The sequence below is a fragment of the Atractosteus spatula genome, chromosome 20 (assembly GCF_055471065.1).
Source record: "Atractosteus spatula isolate fAtrSpa1 chromosome 20, fAtrSpa1.hap1, whole genome shotgun sequence".
Classification (NCBI taxonomy): domain Eukaryota; kingdom Metazoa; phylum Chordata; class Actinopteri; order Semionotiformes; family Lepisosteidae; genus Atractosteus; species Atractosteus spatula.
This window is the reverse complement of record NC_142725.1, coordinates 5,895,207-5,920,155: the sequence shown is the minus strand read 5'-3', so window position 1 is coordinate 5,920,155 and position 24,949 is coordinate 5,895,207. Positions and strand designations below refer to the sequence as shown.

At 45.6% G+C, this 24,949-nt stretch overlaps 1 protein-coding gene across 1 annotated transcript in view; it reads left to right on the top strand.

The window, feature by feature from the left end:
- The first annotated feature begins 1,923 nt into the window (after positions 1-1,923).
- LOC148817412 (uncharacterized) overlaps positions 1,924-24,949 on the top strand; it is a 61,715-nt gene continuing 38,689 nt past the window's right edge. Inside the window, exons 1-11 of the mRNA XM_088938131.1 lie at positions 1,924-2,390; positions 10,863-11,045; positions 12,343-12,463; positions 14,745-14,935; positions 15,040-15,129; positions 15,719-15,802; positions 18,098-18,251; positions 18,549-18,620; positions 19,361-19,476; positions 21,767-21,954; positions 23,943-24,135. Coding sequence (XP_088794257.1) covers positions 2,376-2,390; positions 10,863-11,045; positions 12,343-12,463; positions 14,745-14,935; positions 15,040-15,129; positions 15,719-15,802; positions 18,098-18,251; positions 18,549-18,620; positions 19,361-19,476; positions 21,767-21,954; positions 23,943-24,135 — 1,407 coding nt within the window. The 5' untranslated portion in view covers positions 1,924-2,375. The remainder of the gene's footprint in view (positions 2,391-10,862; positions 11,046-12,342; positions 12,464-14,744; positions 14,936-15,039; positions 15,130-15,718; positions 15,803-18,097; positions 18,252-18,548; positions 18,621-19,360; positions 19,477-21,766; positions 21,955-23,942; positions 24,136-24,949) is intronic.

Sequence of the window (24,949 nt, the reverse complement as noted above, 5' to 3'; positions counted from 1 at the left end):
TGGGCTATTTTAAAGAGTGCGCTCCATATCAAAGTAAACACAGAGACGCGCTTGGAAAAAAAAAGGATCTTGTTTTTGGATTGTCTATTTTTGTTCCAAACACTAGATGGCACCAGACAGTTTTGCATCCTACAGGTAGATTTATCATTCTCGAATTTCCTGAAGCATGTAGAAACCATTGCCAATCGCATGGGAGCGCGTTTCAATGGGTTTACATGAGAGTATATCCGCAGTAAACTCAGTTGCGGTCTTTACGGACTTTTTCTAAAACCGGAGATGTGCAATAACATTTACATATTTCATCCAACCCCAAAGGCATTAACGGACACGACAGATTTTATCCCACTTTAACTCTTCGCGGAACTCTCCATTTTGGCAATCAAACTTCTTAATTAGATACACAAAAATATGATATGCGGCCCTTCACGCGATTATACGGTACACCAGATATCCATATCAAAACCATTCCTCACAGAAACAGCCCTTAACTTCAAACACCCAAACAACGCGGTTGTATTAATGAATTATTGATTCACAGTAGCATATTTTAAGTACAGACGCATACTCTCTGCCTTCATTGATTTCTTGATTTCAAGAACTTCATTTAATGTTTGATTGAACGAGAGGTTTCTCATTCGAGAGGTTTAGGAGTTATTTCTTTAAATGACTTCATGTTCATGGGATTTAAATGGTCATCTTTTAAAAAAAAAATAAACTATACTTCAAAGTTTAAAAAGTCCGAATTTAAAATTACTGGTAAAACAAGGGGTGTGCAGATGCTTTTGTTTATATTCACTTATTTCATTCAGGTAATTGCAGTAATTGCTTTTCCCCCAAATGCTACAAGTCTCTTTTCCAAATGCTACGTCTCCCCCCCCCCTCCCCCCGCCACGCAGAGCTCATGGTTCGGTCCGTTGCCAAGGTTACCCTCGGCCTCCGCCGACACAGTGCTGAGTGAGCGCCCGTCGGCTGCTGCTCATCTGCGGGGTAACAGTCTGGGCGGCCGGCCGGACTTCTTCCCGGGCGCCTCTCCAGCACTGGGTCTTGTGATGCTGTGGGCCGGGACAGGACATATCGGCCGGTTTCCGATTCCAGAGTATCCGAAAAATGTCCCCGCCAGCTTTAAATCTGCACAAGAGAGACAACAGCAGACACAGCTAAGTCTCTTCCCTTAATCCCCGACAGTCACATGGAGTAAGCGACTGTAAGTTTTCTCTGGCGTTTTAATTCGTTAGAAACAAATGCTGACACTTTTTTAACGCCTCGAAGTGGTTGCCGAAGCAAGGTTCAGATCGTGTCCCTTGTATGCACCGCGAAGTTTCTGTGCTCTCCCTTAGCTGGAGTTGCAGTATTGTTGCGTATCCGACCAGCTGGATCCTGGTCGGGGAATCTGCCCGACCCGGGGCGGAGAACCGGCGGATCTGAGGAGCGAGTGGGTCGGTACCGCTGGGCTGGCCCCTACTGCAACAAAATCATGCAAAAAAAAAAAATGAAGGGTTCCCTCTTTAAACAGTAGAAGTGTGTATGTGTGTGAGAGGGGGTACCGTAAAGTGCCGAAAAATGAGACCCGCAAAAAACCTGCTGAAGAGACAGCGGCACTCCTCCCAGCCAAAGGAAGGTTGCTAAAATCTGGGATCCGAGCATTTGTCGCGGGACTCGAAACTGGATTCGGTGTCGGACATTTTGAAGGAAGCAAAACATCTCTGAAGACCCTCAGCCGCCGCCAAACTTTAACGAAGTTGGTTGTGTGGCCGTGACTTGCGGTCCTCCTTGCAGCGAGCGGTGTGTCCAGCAGAGAGAGACAGAGAGGGGGCAAAAGTTTGCCTTTTTTGGACAAGAGCTCCGGAGAGACGCGGTCCCTGGCAGCTGCGTTGTCAAAACATCGGAGGGCCGGTTTATTTGCACGCCTCGGTCCTCTCCCGGCTCCCGGCTCGCCCGGTCGTGCACGACTCCTCACAATTTTACACGCGTTTCGGAGACGCACCAGCCCCGCTTCACGACGGGTTTCATGCTCGCCAGCGAGTCGGCTCTCGTGTGGGAGGGGAACCGACACAAGGCAACTGCGAAACATTTTTTAATATCTCGCTACTTTTTTTTTTCTTATTGGTTATAATGAAACATTGTGACCCAAACGCCGCCTGTACGAACTCCGTGAAAATCAATATGATGAGCGGTTTGAATAATTGATGTCGCCCGGTGCCAGTCATTACAGCGTAACTGTATTTTCGCCTTTTATTATTGGTTTCATCTTCGCGAAGCGCTGGAGGGTATTTGTATTGCTGGGCATCGATGGGGGTACCCCTCGCCATGGACTGGCCGTAGAAAAGCACACCTCTCTGGAAGGTTTTCTCTAACTCTCCCCAGCCCAGGATATCATGGAGCAACCGGAGGTAAATATGCAAATATTATGTTTCCAGTTCATACAGCAGCAGCCCTCAGTGTTAAAGTGCTGCCTTTTAAACTGGTTTACTACAGCATCCGATCGGCCACTTGTTAAGGCGACATTTACAAGTCGCAGCAAAGTGACAAATTTGATTTAACAGTAAATTGGTGAATAAACCTTTGTTACAGCTACGAGCTACCAGTGCCCAGGGCTGGATCTTTAAGAGTAATGTAATTAGCTCTAAAATCACTTTTTAGCAGTTGTCTGCCGCGTAAACGCAATGAGCACTAGCACCTCATATTTTGAAACTGGCCATTTTTCCAAATCAGTGATGCGATGCGCATAGCCGAATTGCCTATACGTATGTTTCTGCCTGCTCCGTTTTGTGCCTGGTTTTATTACAGCTGCCTTATCCTAGGCAGAATTGAACGTTTCAATTTGGTTTTGGTTTAAACAAACCATATAAATTGATTTTGCAGTACACGTCAGAAAAACAAAATACACGTCCCATGCTTAAGGCTTTCTCTTTGATGTGCGTTACTGGTGCGGCGATCGATTGTCATGTTAACTCGCTTTTCATGCTGAAAAACTGCTTCTGATTGCGCCTCGAAGCTGAAACCTCGATAAGGCTTCCCGGCGTGTTGGAATACTGGAGGCGGAGTATCTATAGGATTTTCTTCAGAGCTGCCGTCATGCTGTTTCAGAGTGGGAAAAATCGTGAGTCTCTACTCGTGTTTGACGGGCAGGACTCGCTCCTGGTTCAGTCTGGAGATCCGTCCGCCCCTTTAACTAACCCCTGAGTAAGTTTGTGGCCCAGTTGTCTGAGATATTGCAGAAGACGAGCAAGTGAGCTCAAGGGATGTACAGGAAGTCTCAAGCTTCCGCTTGGCTCGGCGCTCCAATCCAAGAAGCTTTGTGAAGGCGCTGCTACACTCCACGTTAGGATGTAGTGACTTCTCCGAGGTACTAAATATTGGGAGCTGTATAAACAATTTGTAATCGGCTTTAGTATTGTTAATCTTAAAATTAAGGTGGACCAGCTAAAGGTAAACTCCAGTTTCTTTTAGAAACACTAGTTTCACAAATAGGAGCTATCTTATATAATAAATAGCAAATATAAGGGTTGTTGCCAAAAGTTGCTTGATAACTTAAAAGCTTTCAGGTGAACCTGTATTTTCTGGGGCTGGCAAACAAATCCAGTTTACTTTCAGTGTCAAGACAAAACATGTTTTTGTCCATGTACATCTGTCAGTATAAGTACTGGATACTTTTATAGGATTTTTAAAGACTAAGTGCAATTCATACAAATCCAAATGTACACTCTGGTGGGCAGTTTTAAAGAGTTTATAAATGTCTAAAAATGGGAAAATCTGTCCATTTTCGAACCTCTTCTTCAAATTCAGGGTCACGGGGGAGCTGGAGCCTATCCCAGCTGGAAAGGGGCAAAAGGCAGGGTACACCCTGGACAGGACACCAGTCTGTCACAGGGCAGATACACACACACTCACACCAGGGACAATTACAGTTTTCCCAGAAGCCAATTAACTTAGTATAATGTCTTTGGACTGTGGGAAGGAACCAGAGCACCCAGTGGAAATGCACACAGACAGGGGGGAACATACAAACTCCAAGCAGACAGCACCCCAGGTGCAGACTTGAACTCAGGGCCCCAGCACAGCAAGGCAGCGATGCTGACCACTCCGCCACCCCTTTCAGTGTGGAACTGAAACACACGCACTTTACTGCATCGTACAGTGACCCTGACAAGCATCAGAGAATGGGGAAAAAACCCTACTTATTGCAGTCCTTCTAGTCCTGTGTGCAGATCAGTACTAGGCCATCATCACTGGTTTTCCTGAGAGAGAAGACATTTTCTAAACAGCTGTATGGTGAGCATATGTTGGCAGGTGTGTATGAATCTAAGACTACAGCTGCACTCGCTCTGCATTTGAAGTAATTAGTACCATCCAGGGCTCAGCTGGAAGAACGGAACTTGCTGACTCTGGTATAATGCTGCACAGGGCTGGGGTCGCCTCTCTCGGGCTGGGTTGTAGCAGAGGACAGCTGTACAGGACCTCAGCATACTCCGGCGCTGATCATATTGCACGGTTTGGTAAGAACAAGCAGAGGAGCCCCTACCAGTATTTCATGTGCTTTCCCAAAATGGTCTTAGTGCCTATAAAAACATAAGAATGGTCACAAATGAGAGGAAACTGTTCAGCCCAACGAGTCCATTTGGTATTGACCAGCTTAATTTCTCTCACCCAGCTGTTTCTTGATGGAAGCCAGGGTATAGACTTCAGCTGCTTGGCTGAGGGGCTTGTTCTGTATTTCCCCATAGTTTCTCCTTGTGTCCTCGGGTTCGTGTTTCACTTTTCATTCTGAAGTTCACTGTATCAACGTTGTCAGTGCCTTTGGGGATTTTCAGTACTTGTTTAAAGTCCTCTCCTCATCTTCTCTGTTCAAGACCAGAAGGTTCAGTTCTTTCACTCTGTCAGTGTAGGACCTTCTGAATTGCATCAGAGCAGCAATATCGTTTTTAAAACGTTTTTATCAAAGTTCTAAATGAGGTCAAATGCATTGTATTTTAACATAACACCCCTTGATTTAAGTTCTGTGTCTTTAGTTATATATCCTAACGCTTTGCTTGCTGTTTTATTATTGCTACCCAACATTGTTGAGAAGAAACATTTCTAGCTAAGCGTTTCCTATCTTGTATTTATTAGGATTTTACTACCTACATGCAAAACTCTGCACTTCTCTGCACGAAATGTCAACTGCCCAATCTTAAAATGTTTATTTTTTTTATTTTAAATTTTAATGCTTCTTTAATGTTTTTCGATCCTCCTATTTTGGAACCATCTTCAGACTTGACTATTTTAAACTATGCCAGAATCAAGATTGTCAACATAAATTAGTCAAATTAGTACAAATTCCTGTGATCCACCACTAATTATATTATCCCAATTAGATCTTTCACCCCTAATCTGTGCGCTTTGTTTTCTATTAAACAGTTCTCATTTCAAATGAATGCAGCTCCCTGAATTTGATCATATTTAATGAGGAACTCTAAACACACAATTACTGTGTTTGCATGTTCAGAGAACTCTGCTGACTCTTTCCTAGGGATGTAGGTGATCTTCTAGTTCAGTTCTAAAACTTGTTTCCATAACTGTAATATAAAACAGACTTCCATCCATCGATTTTCTAACTGCTTCATCCAGTTCAGGGTTGTGGGAGAGCTGGAGCCTATCCAGTCAAGCAACGGACACAAGGCAGGATACACCCTGGACAGGACACCAGTCCATCACAGACACACACACTCACACCAGGGCCAGTTTTCCCAGAAGCCAATTAAACCTACCAGTATGTCTTTGGACTGTGGGAGGAAATCAGAGCACTCATAGGAAATACACAAAAAACACAGGGATAACATACAAACTCCACACAGACAACACCCCAGGTCTGGAATTGACCTCCGATCTTGAGACGTACAATAAGACAGACTTATTGATTTATATTTACTTGGTTTAGTTATGTCACCATTCAGTTGAATGGGCAGTATATTGGCAATTCTCAGTCCCTGGATCTCGAGTGATAGCTGGAAGAGTTGCACCAATGCTTTCTCAATTAATGTTTAAGAATGTTTACATTTTAACTGTAACATCCTATAACCTGTTCCTTTTTTTTCTTAAGCATCAGTAGTAAAACTACAAGTAATAGGTTTATTCCATGCTGAAAAAAAGAAGAAAGAAAACACAACGTTTCGGCCGTGGAGCCTTCTTCAGGTGTGAAGGCTCACAAAAAACAAAAAACTTTTTTTCAGCATGGAATAAACCTATTACTTGTTCCTTTGCAGCCTACACATGCTGACGCAGCTACCCACCTGAACTACTACAGTAGTGCAACTAGGCCAACTTAAAGAAGAGTTATTAACAGCTGACAATTCGAAGCACTGCTTTACACACAAGAGTTGTGGGTGTCATTCCCAGCCATGCTGTTGAAGCTGGCTGCCTTAACTCCCTCAGGAAATGTCTTGTTTACAGACAGGCCAGGCTGCCAGAGTGGCCTCGTGCTGTTTGACCGCCTTTCTTATGTGCCCATGTTTTTATACCTGTGTGCTCTGATTACACTAGATTTCATCACACTGGATTCTCTTGTGGGTACTCTGTGCCCTGGGCAGAGAGGTTTGAGTTACTGTGCTGCCAGCGCGCTGTGCCAGAGGCGAGGATCAGTGTGTGCACGCGTGTCCGCAGGCGTGCTCCCTTTGTCTCCCGACAACTGTTCCTGCTGGATATCCAGTTTCTTGCAGCTTTTTTCAGACTTGGGAGGGGGAGGAATGAAATGTTTCACATTTTTCTGCCATTTAAACCCTGCGTTGTGCATTGTGATTACATTGTAGAAGAGAAGACAAGCTTGTTCTCGGTGTTGCACTAACAACAGCTTTGCAAATAAAATCTTCAGGTTTTCAACTCTATAAAAATGTTTTCGTAAAGAAATAACATCACATTCACATCTGTATGATCTTTTTGTCCTGTATATTTTATTTTCTACAACTCTATTGCTGATTTCAGTAGACATTTTGAATAAGAAACTGATTTTGGACTTACTGTCTGTTGTAGTAATACTGAGTTCTTCTTTTCACTGGCATTTAGACATTGTTCTCCTTAGTTGTGCTGACAAATTATTTTTTCCAGTACGAACTGGGTTCTGTGCAATCTATATTTCATTGTAAGCGGAGGATAGCTCAGCAGTACAGGATAAGCATCAAAGTTCATGCAGTCCTAACCATATAACCTTTCCCTATGCTAAATCTTGGGATTGGTGTAGTCTACTTTGACAATATGCAGTGAAATCTTGGAAAGAGCCTGGAAAGTGTTCTAAAATCATTGTAGATGTAAAACACTGGATAGCACGTGTGAGAATCTCAAATTGCCATTCTTACCTTTCAGAAGAAAGATGCCCAAATTACTTACAAGAGGACATAGCTCACCTATGCTCAGATAAAAATAGCTACAGTACTTATAGTTCACAGTACTGGCATTAAAACCCCTATTTTACTGCTAGGCTTCCACTCTGGCTTCAGACACACACTCTGAAATTGCATTGCTGTTCCCCAGAAATGGATTTAAACATATTGTGGCTCCTAAAGTGAGCCCATGAATTCCTAGGAGTTTTCTGTATGGTCTGTACGTACAGTGGTGTGAAAAAGTAAGTACGCCCCATGAAAAGGTTTGTCTTTTTTTAGATTTTTGGACAAAATGATATTTGATCGTCATTTCAACAATACTAAAAGATAAAGGTGATCGAATTCTAAAAAAAATAACATGGTAAAAACACATTTTGCACTCATTTGTACTATTTAAATCAGAAATGCAATTTCCTTGTGTGGAAAAAGTTAGTACACACCTACCTTTATCATTGCAATCAAATGCCTAAAACTAGAATCAGGTGCACCAAAACAGGTGCAAATGATTAGAACATCATTAGAGAGTAGGTTGGAGGGCACTGCCTTATATAAACATCAGAAAGCCATGGTCTGGTTTGGTCTTAGCAGTTGAGGTGTGTGGCTACATCATGCCAAGATCAGAAGAGTTCTCTGAGGCCCTCAGGAGAGAGATTGTTGGTGTCTATGAGTCTAGGAAGGGTTTTAAAGCCATTTCCAAGCAATTTGTAGTCAATCAGTTCACTGTCCGAAAGATCATCTACAAATGGAGAAAATTTCAAACCACTGGCAATCTATCTAGCCCAGGTAATCCCACCGAATTCAGCCCAAGAGCTGACCGAAAGATGCTGTAGGAAGTCTCCAAGAACCCCAGGATAACATCAAGGGATTTACAGGCAAGTCTTGCCTCAGTCAATGTCAAAGTGCATGAGTCAACCATGAGTCCGAAAGAGACTGCACAACTTTGCCCTGCATGCAAGGTCAGGAAGGAAGAAGCCTCTGCTCTCAAAAAGAATACAGATGCATGACTGAAGTTTACCAGACAACACCTAGGTGAAGATCAGGACTATTGGAACAATGTGCTCTGGACGGATGAGACAAACGTAGAGCTGTTTGGCCACAATGCCATTGTCTTGTTTGGCGAAAACCAAAAACTGCCTTTGACCAAAAGAACCTCATACCAACTGTAAAGCATGGTGGTGGAAGCATTATGGTTTGGGGCTGCTTTTCTGCCTCAGGGCCATCATAGTCAACCATGAATTCCACATTGTACCAGAGAGTACTTGAGGAGAATGTGAGGCCGTCTGTCAAAAAGCTGATGCTGAACTGTAAGTGGACCTTGCAACAGGACAATGACCCAAAACACTCAAGCAAATCCACAAAAGAATGGCTCAAAAAGAAGAAATGGAGGGTTATGGGATGGCCAAGTCAAAGCCCAGATCTTAACCCCATAGATACGCTGTGTGGGGGACTTGAAGCGGGCAGTACATGCAAGAAAGCCCTCTAACATCACACAGTTGAAGGGGTTCTGTAAGGAGGAGTGGGCAAAACGTTCTCCAAGTTGATGTAGGAGACTGATAGACAATTACAAGAAACGCCTACAAGAAGTCATTTCTGCCAAAGGGGGGCAACACCAGCTATTGAAGTAGGGGGTGTACTTATTTTTCCCACAGCAGAAAATTGCATTTTTGACTTTTGTTGAATAAATGATTGCAAAGATTGTTATTTGTTAAATTAGATCACCTGTATCTATCAATATTGTTGAAATGAAGATCACATATCCATATATGCACATATGTTGAAAAACACACACCTTTTCATGGGGTGTACTTTTTCACAGCACTGTACTGTATTTCTGCAGATTTTCCACCAGCGTATCTGAGTATCTGTCAGCCATTGTCTGGCCGTGTTGAGTCGAAGGGTATGGATTTCCATAGACATGCCTCAGCTGGCCCCGCTCACAGCCTTGTATGGACAGAGCAGCCTGTTCTCATGGAGACACAGCAGCGTCTCACCAGGGGGCAGGGATCTCTGATCCTATACAGGACTAGTCACTCATATTGTTCCACACAGTCATTATTTCAAGGTGAAGCATGCCTGAGACGTTTTCTGTAAGTGTATTTGCTTGTTAATTTCACTAACTTTAGCTTGCAATATTTATTTCTTGATCAACACAGTACCAGAATGATCTCTGATCATGTTGACCTCCAGTATGTGGTCTTCTGTAAGGACTAGGCAGCAGAAAACAGTTTTTGAAGGTTGCAGTCTTGTGTTGTGGTGTGGGGTGAAGAGGGTGTCTTTCAAGATACCATCTGTTGTACAGCAGATTTGGAGCACAGTGTGATAACATCAGAACTTTTTAGGGATTTCTAGGGATTATTCTCTTCAACAAAGTTGTCCATTGTAAAAATCTCTTTCCATTTCAGTAATTCTATAAACTTGTTTTTCTGAACATAAGAGATTTTAAGAGTGATAGATGCTAATTCTTGCACTTTCAACATACAATCTAATGGAATAAACTTGATAATTGACAAGATGTTAAGCTTGCTTTTGTACTGACGCCATGACCAGCCTACCTTACTGGTTTGGATGGTTGCAGCATCCTGATCTGAGAACTTCATTCAAGTTACTTTTTCAAGCATCACAGCTTTAAAGGTACTCTTGTCTTCCTAACACGTCTTGATTGTGGTCCTGCCTGAAGCCTGCAGTTCCCTTTATGTCCACTAGGGCTGGTTTCCTTGTTGAGCGCCTGTTAGGATTGGCCATCTGATGATTTGAGCCACATGCTGAAGGGTGACAGTGGGGCAAACTCTGCTTGGTGCTGTTTTCATTATTTCAAAAAGAGAAATGACCACAGCGTTTTAAATGGGGTCATACCAGTGCAAATGGTTGTCACCGTATTTCTTTGATTTTGGCACGTGTGGTTGATTAGCTGAGGAACATGCTAGTGCATCTTGATGAAACTCTTGCATACGTTAGACATCGCTGTTTGTTTTTTTTACAGACCTACTGGAGTTTTCAGTAGCAATCCTGCAGTAAGTTCAAAGACAAAAGAATGTGTAATTTGGAGCAGTGGCTCTGTGGCTCAGGATCTGTGCCTGTGGCTGGAAGGTTGCCGGTTCGTATCCCGCTGCCGGCAGAGGAATCCTACTCCATTGGGCCCCTGAGCAAGGCCCTTAACCCCAGCTGCTCCAGGGGTGCTGTACAATGGCTGACCCTGCGCTCTGACCCCCCAGCTTCTCTCCCTGTCTGTGTGTCTCATAGAGAGCAAGCTGGGGTATGTGAAAAGACAAATTCCTAATACAAGAAATTGTTTATGGCCAATAAAGTGATCTTATCTTATCTTAAATGGGCCTGCTTTCTTATCCCCTCATTAATCCAAGAAGAGTTACTTTTTTTTTAAACAATCCAATCTGGCTTGAAAGGGATTTTTGGAGTAGTGTCTAGGAGGTGCGCGGGGCAGGGGGGGGGGGGGGCTGCGGTTCCCCGATCCGCTCGCGTCCTGCCCCCGGCTCAGGCGCCGCTGTCTTCCAGGAGCGAGCGGAGCTGGGGGACATCGCCCAGCGCCTGAGGGAGGACGGGCTGACCCCCGGGGCCACGGCGGACGAACGGCTGCGCCACCTGTGGCGCCTGTTCCTGCGCAGCGAGGGCAGCCTGCTGTCCGTCACGCAGGACCTGCAGGCGCTGCGCACGCAGCAGGCCGCGGAGATGAAAGAGGTGAGCGACTCGTCGGCGTTCCGAGCTCTCCACTTGCACAGACCGTCCAGGATACGGGGAAATGTCCCGAAGAAGCAAACGTGTATCGCCTCTGCTCCCCACACGCAGGGAATAAGCCCGAGTCCGCAGCCGTTGTCTGCTTCACAATCGGCAGACGTCTCTAAACGCCGCCTGGCTGTTCCCTTTGGCTCGATTTGCATGAACAGATATGTGACGTGACGCTTTGCATGCTGTTAAAATAGTGAAGCACCGCGCACATTTTCTGCTTAATGCCCTCTGTTTGTACGAGAGTCGTCTGCTTCTGCAATCTGAAGCGGATCATGTTGCGGCACAGTGGGGGGTCCTTGTTCCTCTGGCGTACAGCTGTGGGGAGCCTGATCTGCAAGGAGGGTAGTTCAGCCTGTGTAAGGTGTTACAAGCAGAAAGCCCAATATACAGATTGCACCGACAAGACAGGAAAAGCAAACATATGCTGTTTCCCTGTTCATTACTGTGTGTTAACACAGAATATCAAGCACATGATTTTATTGAACAAGCCCTTTGTAACCCTTAAAGATGCGCCAGTCAGCTGTGCAGTGAGGGTTTGATTACCATCCCTGTGTGCAGTTTTTGGTTTTATTGGCTCATCATAACTTTGATCTGCTGAGATTGGTCTTCATTTCTGCTATGTTTTTGTATGATCAAAATAAAAAAACCTGTTGATTGGTATTGGAAAGCAAGCTAGACAGTCTCCAATAAATCAACTGTATATAATTATGTAATATGTACTTATTTTCCCCACCCGGTTTAGAGTTTGAAGGCTGTATCAGTGGCATGAAGGGTAGACTAACTCTTCTCACCTGGGGCCGGGGTTTGATTCCACACTGAGGTGCCTTGTGTGTGGAGTATGCATGCTATCTTTGTGTTAGCATGGGATTTCTCCAGCATCTCCCACCTCCTAGGGACATGCTGGCTGGGTTAAATCTTGCCTAGGTTGCTGTGACCCTTTTCAGGATCAGGTGGCTTTCTGATAATGAATTAATAACGTCCAAAGCTATCTAAACAGTTTTCCCAGACAATCAGGAGAAAATAAACCAGTTGAGACTCAAGACAGCAGTCATACCATTGGAATAGTTTAGGACTGTGGGCTGTTCTTAGTTTGTGAGCTCAGTAAGTGATGAGTAGAAACTGTAACGTTGATCGTGCCAGTGCAGTATGAAATTACGAGCTGTTTTGGTGCCAGCTGATGACTCCAAGCCTTCCCGCCCTGCTGGCTCCTGAATTCCTGCCACCCTGCCGCGTGTTGACCCGTCTCCAGGTGGAAAACTACGTGGACCACATCCGCAACCTGTCGGAGGAGCGGGAGACGCTGACGGCCGAGTACGAGCGGGAGAACGAGCAGCTCCGCCTGGACTTGCAGCAGCTGAGGGTCCAGCAAGGTGGGCCGGGCCAGCGCTGGCAGGGGGGGGCAGGTTCACGTCGCTGCAGCCAGGCTCCAGCCAAGAGCGGAAGCTCCAACGAAAAATTTCAAGAAGGATTCCTTACATTTAAGCCAGCAGCCATATCACTCTGCAACTCACAGCTGGCAGCCCCACTGGAGCTCAGCAGGTGTGAGCCTGGTCAGTACCTGAATGGGAGACCTCCTGGGAAAAACTAAGGTTGCTGCTGGAAGAGGTGTTAGTGGGGCCACCATGTGGGTCCTAATGCCCCATTATAGTGAGGGGGACACTACTGTAAACAGGTGCCGTTCTTCAGATGAGACATAAAACCGAGGTCCTGACTCTCTGTGGTCATTAAAAATCCCAGGGTGTTTCTCAAAAAGAGTAGGGGTGTAACCCCGGCATCCTGGACAAATTTCCCTATTGGCCCTTACCAATCGTGGCCTCCTAATAATCCCCATCTCTGAACTAGCTTCATCACTCTGTTCTCCTCCCTGCTGAGAGCTGATGTGTGGGGAGCATTCTGGCGCACTATGGCTGCCGTCGCATCATCCAGGTGGGGCTGCACACTGGTGGAGGGGAGTCAACATTACCTGTAAAGTGCTTTGAGTGGAGTGTCCTTTAAGAGCTTTACAGGTAATGGGGACTCCCCTCCACCACCACCAGTGTGCAGCCCCACATGGATGATGCGCCAGTACACTCCCCACACACCAGCTCTCAGCGAGGAGGAGAATAGAGTGATGAAGCCAGTTCAGAGATGGGGATTATTAGGAGGCCATGATTGGTAAAGGCCAGGGAAAATTTGGCCAAGACACCGAAGTAACACCCCTACTCTTTTCGAGAAACGCCCTGGGATTTTTATAACCACAGAGAGTCAGAACCTCGGTTTTACATCTCATCCAAAGGATGGTGCCTGTTTACGGTATAGTGTCCCCGTCACTAAACTGGGGCATTAGGACCCACACAGGCAACAGGGGGAGCGCCCCCTGCTGGCCCCACTAACACCTCTTCCAGCAGCAGCTTTAGTGTCTCCCATCCTAGTACTCACCAGGCTCACACCTGCTGAGCTCTTCAGTGGGCTGCCAGATGAAAGGAGCCGGAGGTCATCCAGAAATCTGCAGTGGCTGATGAAAGTCGGCTGAGCTGTTGTCGCAATTCAAAGGCATCTCAATCAGCTCTCTGCCTGGGTACTAGCTGATTTATTGATTACCCTGTGGCTCTTGTGACTCCATGTGATAACCATGTCAGTGAGTTATTCAAATACATCCTCAAATGGGTCTTGCAGCGAAGTGCTTAAAAGTCAATCCCAAAGTCTGTCTTCAAATATACAAAAAATGAGGTGCTTCTAAAGTCTTGTAAACAGAATATCACTCGACAGTATTTCTGTAAATGTTTTCTGTAAGAGGGCACATTTAATTCCAGTGTTATTCATTATTCAAACCCTGTGAATTGCTATTGATGAGATACATGGTTACAGAGATATGAGCTTCAGAGGTAATTACAAGATAGCCCTTGTGTTAAAATGAGCACATCTATACATAGTGACTCTGTGGACCTTTCTCATATCACTTCTGTGCTCAAGGCATTCATATTATCTTCATGAGTACCTATCTGCCTTCAGACCTGAGTGGTGCAGAAGGCTGAGACAAGAGGAGTTAGTGTGTGTTCTCTTTTTGCTTTCATGGTATTTTGCATAAATATTACTAATCTCTATTCCTAAAAATGTTTTTTATTGTAACTATTGTTTCAGAATGCATTATCATAAATTAGTGTTTTCTCTCAGCACTGTACAGTTCCAAGCCTTTGCTGTCAGTAGCATCTTTGTAGTTCTTGTGAGCTTTCCTTTGAACATCTGAAAGCAGCCGTGTTTGACTTCAGCTGCTGGGTTTCAGTTCAGTTTATTGTCATATGCAGTGCAATGAAATGCTTATTTGCATGTATGCTCCAATGCAAAGACATTAAAGGAATCACCAAAAACATAAACACAGAAATGCAGCAGCAGCAACAACAAACAAGTTAAATAATGTACAAATTAAAAACACATCAGTGTGAGCCAGTGGTAGGGGTAGAGTTCAGTAAGCTGACAGCTTATGGGAAGAAACTGTCTCTGAATCTGGACGTTCGTGCCTTTATGCTCCAGTAACGCTCACCAGGGGGAAGGGGGGAGATAAAGTGAGAAACCAGGATGACTGGAATCATTAGCGATACTTCCAGCCTTCCGAGTTGTCAGCTAGTTGTAAACGTTGTTGCTGTTGTTGTCTGTTGCTGTGCCGGAGAGCAGAGGCCCAGCTGAAGGAGGTGGAGGAGATGCTGGAGCAGGAAGGGCTGGAAGAGATCACCCACAGCAGCCCCAGTGAGCAGGTCGCCTACCTGCTGGTGGAGAGGGCGACTCTCCTGGAGAAACTGGAGGCAGCCGAGAGGAAGCTGGACACCCAGAGTCTGACCGGCAGTCTGAGGGAAGTGCACCTGCAGGTATGGAGCAATTCCAGGCTGCACACAGCTCTCCTCAGCGGACTCACGGCTGGCTGTGGTGTATCTGGGTGTGAATCTTTGCTTGCCTGCTCTTTGGGTGTTAGGAGGAGCTGGATCAGATCAGACAGACACTGGAGGAGGAGCTGAGGCAGCAGCGAGAGTCAATGCAGCGAACCAAAGAAACAATGAACAAGGTGAGAGAACGCAGTGGACACTGAGTGGACACTCAGAGGATTGCTTCTTTTTTCCACCAGCACACAAAAAATACATTTCTTCCTCACCTCATGAAACCTTTTCTTCTCTCATTGCCACTTCCCGAGAGCTGCAGTTTTGTAAATGCTTTTAAATCAACCACTTATTCTCATTTCAAGGAGCTGTTCGTCATTTTACGTTGATGTAGGTTTTTTGTGAAAAATAAATCCATGCCTTTAAAAAGCTTAGTTGGTATTAATTTCAATGAAAAATAATGACAGGGTATAACTAAACTGCCTAGCCATGAATCAAGGAGTATATCCATGAAGTTCAAGCATGTACATGAAGCAGAGCTATGTGTGCATCATTGTGCTTGCTTGGTAGTTGGTTTCTTTCTTTTTAGTGAGTGGATTGGGAGTCAATAAGCTTTTCTTTCGGAAGAATAAAGCGTATAATATAATAATAATACGTTTATTACAGCCTAAGTGGATGGAGGATCTGATGGTGTCTGAGTTCTGTGCCCCGCAGGTGGTGTGCATAGAAATTGAGCTGCGCTGACCTGAGAATTTATCCCCCTTGTCTCTCCACAAGGACTCGCAGTCCTCAGGCCAGAGCCCCTGGAAGAAGCTCTTCGGCGTGCGGAAGGCAGCACAGAGCACACAGCCTGGTGCTTCCGTATGTCCCTCCCACCACTCGCATTCCTTATCCGACGCGCTGCGTAGCAAGGCATGGGAGGCACAGCTGTGCACAGCTTTCAGCCCTGCATGAAGGCCCCAGGTATCCAGAGCTTGAATGAAGCTCGTGCAGTCTGTAAACTCCCAAAGAGTGGGTGGGTCCCCGTGAGGCTGCAGTCTGGTCACACTGATCACAGCTGCCTGACAAACACCTTTCTCCCCGGGCTGACATGATGGAAAAACTGGGATCCTCACCAGCAGCTGGGAAAGCTTTTTGATTGACAGCAGCCTTGAAGACACAGCCCATTGGCAGTAATTGAAAAATGATGTCTTCGATGTTGGGTGCACTGCAGCTCCAAAACATTATCAGGGCAATGAAAAGACAAATTCTGCACATATTACTGAAAATATTGTGGTAACACAAAGTGATGCATATTGCTAATCTTTTTCAAAGCCTTCTGTAAAAGAATATGAAACTTACTAAATTCAGTTTGAATCCTCACTGACTGGCAAACATTTTCCTGTTGTACTCTGGACAATCAGGTCTTCTAGTATACAGGTCTGAGCAGAAATGGGGTTGTTACTCATCCATAATACAGTTTATAATATAATGATCGACAGCTGTCTGACTCAAACCTTGAATGATCTTATTGGAAAACAAAACTTGGAACCTCCCTCAAATTATAGTAATCCTACTTGAGGAGAGTGAAGGAGCCCATTTACACCTCAGACTGGCTCTTATATTTCTGACATGTTTGGTTCTGTTCTGGGCCTCATGAGCGCTGTTGGGCTCGAAATGGCCAGGGTGTGCAACAGCGCCCTCTGTGGCTTGTAGAAGAGATCTGAGATGAAACAGGACTGATGGGACATAAGAAGGAAAGTAATTGGCAATTCTTTTTTTTTAAATTCTTTCTTGAAACACAAGCAACATGGGATATTCAAACAAAAAGGAAACTATGTAATTAGTCTTAATTTTTTCAAGGCATAGCAATAAAACCATAGATGGGAAATCAGATTAGATTTGTCTCGTGCTAAATGTCCTGCCCAGTGATTCAGCCCCTCCCTCTGACTTGTGCAGCGTTGTGCCTGCCATGTCCTAATGCTATTGCAGAGCCATACTAACTCCTATTCACTATCCACAGACTTCAGCATGACACCAGCCACACCAGGGTGCATGTTTCTGACTTCACCAGTGTCCATTAACCACTGTCTCATACCTCTTTCCTTGTCTAATATCTTGTAGGTTGCTGGTTAATCCTCAGATCTTTTGCTTCTGCAGACATTGGCAGAACTGTACTGCTTGGTGGTTTCCACTGAGCTCAGGGTTATCTGCAGCCCATCTGATCAAACCATCCCAACATTCAAGAGCACAAGAAGAAACTCAAGTCTTTATATCCGAGCATGCTTGTTTGAAGACCCAATTTTTAGAAGTGTGTTGGAGCACTAACACTGACCTGCCCTCAAACCAAGGGTTTCAATCAAGGGGACCCATTCAGAGTGCGGTTTTAAATATTTCAGGGGTCTTAGGAAGTCTTTTTACATATTAGTAGTTAAAACTGGATAATTTTCAGTACTATTTTAATGATTAGTTTCAATCAAATTTAAAGAAATGTTTTCTTCATAGTAGAATATGTGAATATATTGTATGCGTAAAGGGATCAAACACCCAGATCATGAAAGGCTTCCCAGGACTAAATATGGAGCAGTGCTGCTCTAATACACTGACAGCACAATCCTGACCTTATACTGCCCCAGGTCCTAAACTATCCTAGCTGGCCTGTGCACTGATGCAAAATTTCAGTTTTAAGTTTCACCTTTTGTTCTCAAAAGAAATATGAACCATGATAGAATATAATCTGACAGCCTTGAGAGTTCTTCTTAAAATTATGGCCAGTGCCCCTCAAAAAGGATTATCTATGCTTCTCCCCCTGAATGGGATCCCTGTCAAAACAGATGTGAACCAATTTAGATACCCCAACTCTTTTATCTAGTCCTGCTGGAATATGTTAATCTATATTCTACTGTATATTAATTTTGCACCAAAAATGAAATTACAGATCTCTGTCCATTGATTCCCATCTTTGTGTGGGGAAGCTCTGGATCTGGGATAGATCCTATAACAAAAGAGCAAAGTCAGTGTATTATTTTGACCGCGGCGGTGGATTTCTTGAGCGAGTAACAGGCAGTGAGATCTTGTGGCCTTCAGGAAGAGGCCTGGTCCTCGGCCCCTGTGCCCGGGGCGGAGCACGAGGGGCTGGGGGCTCCAGCACTGAACCTCCCTCCCTCCCTCCCCTAGGCTCACGGCGCCGAGCTGTCGGGCGAGCGGCTGGCGCGCCAGCATCTGGAGAGGGACCTGGATGAGGCATCCCGCCGGCTGGCCATGGCGCACGAGGAGATCCGGCGGCTGAGCGACGAGCTGGACTCCGCCAGGCAGATGCGGGGGCAGTGCGGTGAGCGCCGGGAGGGGCAGGGCAGCAGGCCGGGCACGGTACCATAGCAGTGTCAAGTGCCCGCCATGGGCTGGTCCTCGATTTTCCACCTACCGCAGTGCGGCGAGTCTGCTCCCCTTGAAGGGCCGTATGAGTTTTAGTGGGATTGGGCTGAGCACAGCGTTACTGGGAGGCTGCGAGTTCATATCCCAGGTGGGGCATAGCTTTTTGTACCCTGGGGCAGAAACAAAGGTAAGGTGCTTTGGCTAAGAGTATCAGCCAAGCACTTTTTTAATCATCATGGTTTTTCTTTCTCAGAGCCAGAGTTGCAGAGAGCCAATGAGGAGGTGGAGCTGCTGAAAGAGGAGGTGGACAAGCTCAAAGAGAGAGGTGAGACAACTTTTGGCCCGGGCTGCAGGGCTTTCCCAGCTGAACTTCTTCTGTGTAATGAAATAGATGGCCAAGTAGTCAAGTTACCCCAAATTTGCTTTATTATTCACGTTTCTTTCACTGTTGTCAGCGTTAAATGTTTGAATAGTGAAATAATGAAAAGGCATGGTGGTGTTGGAAAGAGAGTTTTAGGTGAGACACCATGTAGTAAAAGTGGGAGCATAGAGTACTGAACGTGACTAATATTCAGTTCTGCCACTTCCCATTGACGAACATGGTGGATTTCAGAACAGCTGTTGTGCTCCAGGATTTAGGTTTTAAAAAAAAACAGCACAAATAAAAGTGTAACCCTAGAGGGGAACATAATTAGTAAAGGTACAAAGAAGGTATAGTAGTTCTTTTTGTACCAGTACTGGCTTCGTAATGTATTCATTCAATATCTGATTTGTTTCCCAAATAAATAAAATAAATTCTCATCAGTAACTAGGTGTCAGTCGGATTCCTGATACAGTAACACTTTCAGCAGCAGGTCTGCCTGCAGGAGACAAAGTCATGAACAGTCCAGAGCTCTCTGTCCTGACCTGGGTCTGAAACCTGCCGATACACACGGCGTCTGGAGCCACTCCTTCCCCAGACGACTCAGAGGGTTCAAAGCGTCTCTTTGTGTTTCTGATGTGTTTCGGCAGGGCTTCGGGTTCCCTGCCCGTTCTCTGACTGCGGTTCAATTCCCTTTTCCCCAGATGTGACCGAGCTGCAGAAGGCCAAAGAGCAGAACGACAGGCTGGACCGGGAGATTCTGGCTCTGAGGGCCCGCGTGCGCCACCTGGACGCGGAGAGGAGATCGCTGCTGGACACGGTGCTTCGCTCTCCTTTCTCTCTGTCGTTCCTCTCTCGCACTGCTTCAGTCCAGCAGGGGTGAGAAGGAACTCACAGTGCGGGCTGCTGACAGGGCAATCAAGATACCTTCTCGGCATGTGGAGGAGTTCACCCACGGTCTTTCTGAATAAGCTGTCATGGTTAGATTGCCTGCAGAATGAAGCAGGGTGGCCCTAGCTTTTTGGGGGCTCTGGGCAAGATCTTGGAAGGGGGCCCCTCTAGATCATGATTGGCACACACACTACTATTATCAGCTCCCACCCCAACTGATTTTACTAGTTAGATCAATTACATAAATGAATTATATCACTATATCACTTTTATTAACCAGCTTTGAGGAACACAATAAATAACTTAAAAATAAGATCAAGAAGCACAAACCACATCATAAAGAAGCATGACCTTGCTCTGTGCACTGATATACTCAACACAACTAGTAGTCGACATGTCAAGCTAGAAAATGTGGCTTGACTGCCGTTCGCTAGTTACATGGATCTGACAGACTCAAAACCGAAACAGATACAAATGCCTTATCGCAGTGACGTGATTAGGCGTACTTCTGTTTTGAGATCGTCTAACCTGCTTTTCTTTTCTGCTCTTCCTTTTCTCAGCACCCAATAGGGATTGTCCTTTTGGCGGACGACGTGCATTTACAGATTGCAACTACAAGATTTTTATTTTAAACAACACAAAATTTGCTACTTTTCCGAAATGCAGCGAACAGCATTCGGTGTAGCAGCAGCTGGAACCAAACTGATATGGTCCTCTTTCGTCAAAGATGAGAGTAATTTACTACATTGACACTTACATCCATAACTAATAATATTATCATTTATAAGTAACCAACTTTAACAGCCTAGATTGCACAGCAGCAACAGAAAAGGCCACTGGAAGGAATTTGTGGATCATATTTGAATGTGCTGATTAGGAATATGTTGTGTTGCACAGTGAGGGGGCCCCCTGGTGGCCTTGGGGCTCTAAGCAGCCAAGCAATTTACCTAAACCAAGGGCTCTGAGATAACAAAACCTTTTGCACCGAATTAAAATTTGGTGCACCAGATTTGTCCTCATTTTTACCCGCAGGGTAGAAACAGTGTCATAGTAACCCTCTGACCCGTGGATGAGCCAAGAAAAATTCTGTTGTGATGATATATAGTATTGCTTGTACATTTTTACTGACCCCTAGTGTTGACAAAGTCGTTTTGTGGTCAGGTCATTGTTTCTTGTACAATGGCTTTGAACATTCCGAATACATACATTACATGTACTGACAAGCTGAATACATTACAAGCAAAATAGAAAGGGCCTGGAAAATAAAACACTGCCTGAATCCAGCCCTTTAAAGCCATTCTGTGTAACTAGGTCACAGCGAACGATTTTGTGATTAACATGATTGAAAGCGGGGTGGCATGGTGTCACAGTGCTGGGGCCCCGGGTTCAATTCCAGACCTGAGGAATTGTGTGTGGAGTTTGTACGTTCTCCCCGTGTTCATGTGGGTTTCCTCTGGGTGCTCTGGTTTCCTCCCACAGCCCAAAGACCTACTGGTATGTTAATTGGCTTCTGGAAAAATGACCCCTAAGTGTGAGTGAGGGTGCGTTTGTGTGTGCCTGTCCAGACCCTGCCTTGCGCCTGTTGCTTGCCGGGTCTGCCTCTGGCTCCCTTGCGACCCTGAACTGGAAGAAATGGTTAGAAGATGGAAACTGTTCCTTTTCTCTGAGTGTATTTTCCTCAGGGGTGTTCTGAAACCAGTTCCCAGCTGGGCTGGTTGAACATTCTCAGCTGCCGTTTTCCTGGGTGTGTCTGGACCTGATCAGCCTCAGCAGTGCTGACGTGACACATGCTCACATAAATCCTCACACAAGTGACTGTCACACCTTCTTCTCTTTTTCTAATCATTTTTATATTAATGCAGATTGTGAAATGAGGCACACACACACACAGCAGTGTCTCGTGCACCAGTTGCACCAAGCAGGCTCTGATCCCGATAGTGATACTGCTGTTGATCTGTTTACTCATGCTGACAGCACATTTTAGAATAACTTAGTGTTATAATTATTACTATTAACCTTCTTGGCTTTGGCATTTGGAAATTAGGGTCATGCGGCTACTGAAAACGATTTTATCTGCGGTATTGTCATTGCAGTACTTGGTGGATGACGTGGATATCCTTGCGTTTGTAAAACGCGGCAAGATGAAAAGTGCTTTGCAAGTTCAATAGTTTTTTTTGCATTGAATTTTTAACCTTTATTGATCTCCCGTTGTCTCGTAGGTGGAGAGCCTGAGAAGGGAGCCGCAGTCCGTCAGGGATGGGGGAGGAAAGGCAGAAGAGTCACTGCCTCCTGCAGCTCTCCTGGGCCAGGTGAAGGCTGAAGAGCTCTCCGCCGGCCCTGGCCCTGAAATACAGACTGCAGATGCCAGCCTGAGAAATAAGGATCAAGAGGAGCTCGTCCATAAAAGGTCTCTCCTGCAGCAGATGTATTCTACAAAATATATATTGTGTAACATATCACAATGTAGTAAAATGTGGATTCATAAGTTTACAGTGCAAGGGTGGCACGGTCGCACAGTGGCTGCTTTGCTGTGCTGGGGCCCAGAGTTCAGTTCTGGACCTGGGGTGCTATCTGGGTGGAGTCAGTATGTTCCTCCCGTGTGCCCTGGTTTGAGTGTCGTGTGTGCCCTGCAGTGGACTGGCAGCCAGTCCAGGGTGTATCCCACCTTGCGCCAATTACTTGCCTGGATAAACTCCAGCTCCCCCTTGACCCTGAATTGGCTATAACTGTTAGAAATTGGGTGGAGGGAAGTTTACAGTGTATAGTCCCAAATGACCCGTCTGTTAAATACCAAGTATAAATACCAATACCAATACAAAAGAGCACAAGAAAGTATCACTCCCAAACTGCAGCTGAGCATCAAAGTCCTAGTCTGCTACCCAAGCACACAATATAGTTCGACTTAATTATGTTTTGGGCATTGAATAGTCCAAATGTTTCAGCGTTTTTTCACATGCTTAATATTATCAGACATTATTATTATTTCAAGAATACAGATCATTTGAAAATATTTAAGTATCAGCAAAAGATAAAATTACAGATTTTTCTCAGAATTTAGAATAATGGTGTTGAATAACTGTTTGTACGGGGTTGTACACTTTTGAGCTGAATGATGAGTATAACAGTCAGCTTTGGTTTAGAATCCAGGTTTGTGTGAAACCTACAGGGTGTGGAAGAGCTTGAGATACTATTAAGCAATATTTCATTGCTATTTGGCACAGGTCTGCTGGGAAGTGTTAATTCTGTGTCGATTTTTGCCAGGGTGGCACCATGTGCTTATTGACATGCCCCTACATGACAGGTGTTGTTTGCAGGTGGGAATTTGCAAATTTCTAAAACCCTTGCAGCCTGATTCCTGGAATGTAAAAAAATGACTCGGACTGTGAAAAGAAACAAGAGCAGACAATGTGGTATGGTATGCCATTGCAAGCCATCGAAAAAATAGAAAAAAGCATGGCCGACTACAGAGAGGGCTTTGTCAAGGGCCTTGACTGTAGACTCCTGCTTGTGTACTGAGAACAGTCAGCTCTGCTTTAGAATTAAGGTTTGTGTGAAACTTACTGAGTATGGAAGAGCTTGAAATAATATCAGACAAGCTCAGCATAAGTTACCTAATTCTTGTTGGTGTCAAGAATCAAACACTGTTACAATTTAACCTGCAGGAGAGCAGAGTGATGAAGACAGTTTATAGATGGAGATTATTAAGAGGCCATGACTGGTAAAAGCCAATGGGAAATTTGACCAGAACACTGGGGAACCCCTACTCTTATTGAGAAATGCCCCGGGATTTTTAATGACCACAGAGAGTCAGGACCTCGGTTTTACATCTTATCCGAAAGGCTGCAGTTTTTTTACAGTGTAGTGTCCCCGTCACTATACTGGGGCATTAGGACAAACAAGGTGAGCACCCCCTTGCTGGTCCCACTAACACCTCAGCTTTCCCAGGAGTCTCCCATCCAGGTACGGACCAGACTCACACCTGCCGAGCTCTTCAGTGTGTTGCCAGTTGTGAGTTGCAGGGTGATATACTGTAGCTGTGATCTGCTCGTCTTAATGATAAGATTTAATAAGAACGATAAGTTTTGCCAGCAGCTATGTCACCCTGCAACTCACAACTGGCAGCCCACTGAAGATTAATGAAGGCCCATCTCTGAACTGGCTCTTCTCCCTCCCTGCTCTCCTCCCCACTGAGAGCTGGTGTGTGGGGAGCGTTCTGGCGCACTATGGCTGCCGTCGCATCATCCAGGTGGGGCTACACACTGGTGGTGGTGGAGGAGATGCCCATTAGCTGTGAAGCGCTGTATAGGTGTAAGGAATTATTATTATTTCAAGTACATCTACAGTTAGATTTGAATGTGCCCTGCTGGATGAAGACGTTACTGACTGTGGCCGCAGGTGCCGCCAGGAGGCCGAGGACCAGGCCTGCCGCCTGCGGGAGCTGCAGAGGCGGCTGCACAAGCTGCAGGCGGAGCACGAGGAGCTGGTGGAGCGGAACGAGGAGCTGGAGGCGCTGCTGGGGGAGGCGCAGAACCGCAGCAAGGAGGAGCGGGAGCGGCACGAGGGCGAGGCCGAGGGCATGCGGCGGAAGGTCAGGCCCCCCCACCCCCCCACCGGCGCGTGAGAGAGCCCCCCTTCCTCCTGGGAAGAACAACTCTCCTGTGCCATGTGTATCCATCCGTTTTCCAACCGCTTCCTCCAATTCAGTCTATCCCAGCAGGCAACGAGAGCAGGGCAGGGTACACCATGGACGGGACGCCAGTCCACCGCAGGGCAGACAGACGCACAGTCACACCAGAGACAATATTCCCTGAAGCCAGTTAACCTGCCAGCATGTCTTTGCTGTGGGAGGAAACTGGAGCACCCAGAGGAATCCCAGGCGATTACAGGGAGAACGTACTGTACAAACTCCACACTAACAGCCCGCCAGGTCTGGAATTGAACCCAGGGCCCCAGGACTGTGAGGCAGCAATGCTGACCATTGCACCACCGTGCTGCCCCAATAACATATATATATATACACCACAAGGATACCTAATACATGCAAATCAACAGAGATATGCCTGATAACAAAGAAAAATAAGAGAAAGTACAGCACAGTGCTCTGTTATAAACATGAACATTAAACGCATACCTGTCCAGTTAATGAGTATGGTAATCTTTAGAACGATGTGATGAAGCAGGGAGAGATGCGATGGGTAATATGGAGGAAAACATGTTCAAATTTTGATTTGAGCCCTGGAGAGCAGAGCAGCTACAGTCCTGTGAGAATGTTCTAGAAGCTTCAGACTTCTAAGGATGTTCTAGAAGCCTCTCAGGCCAGGCTGAGGCTGACACTGTCAATATGCAAAACCGCAGATGAGGAGGAAGCAGTGTACAGTCAATCATTAACTCTGCTTTCTTTT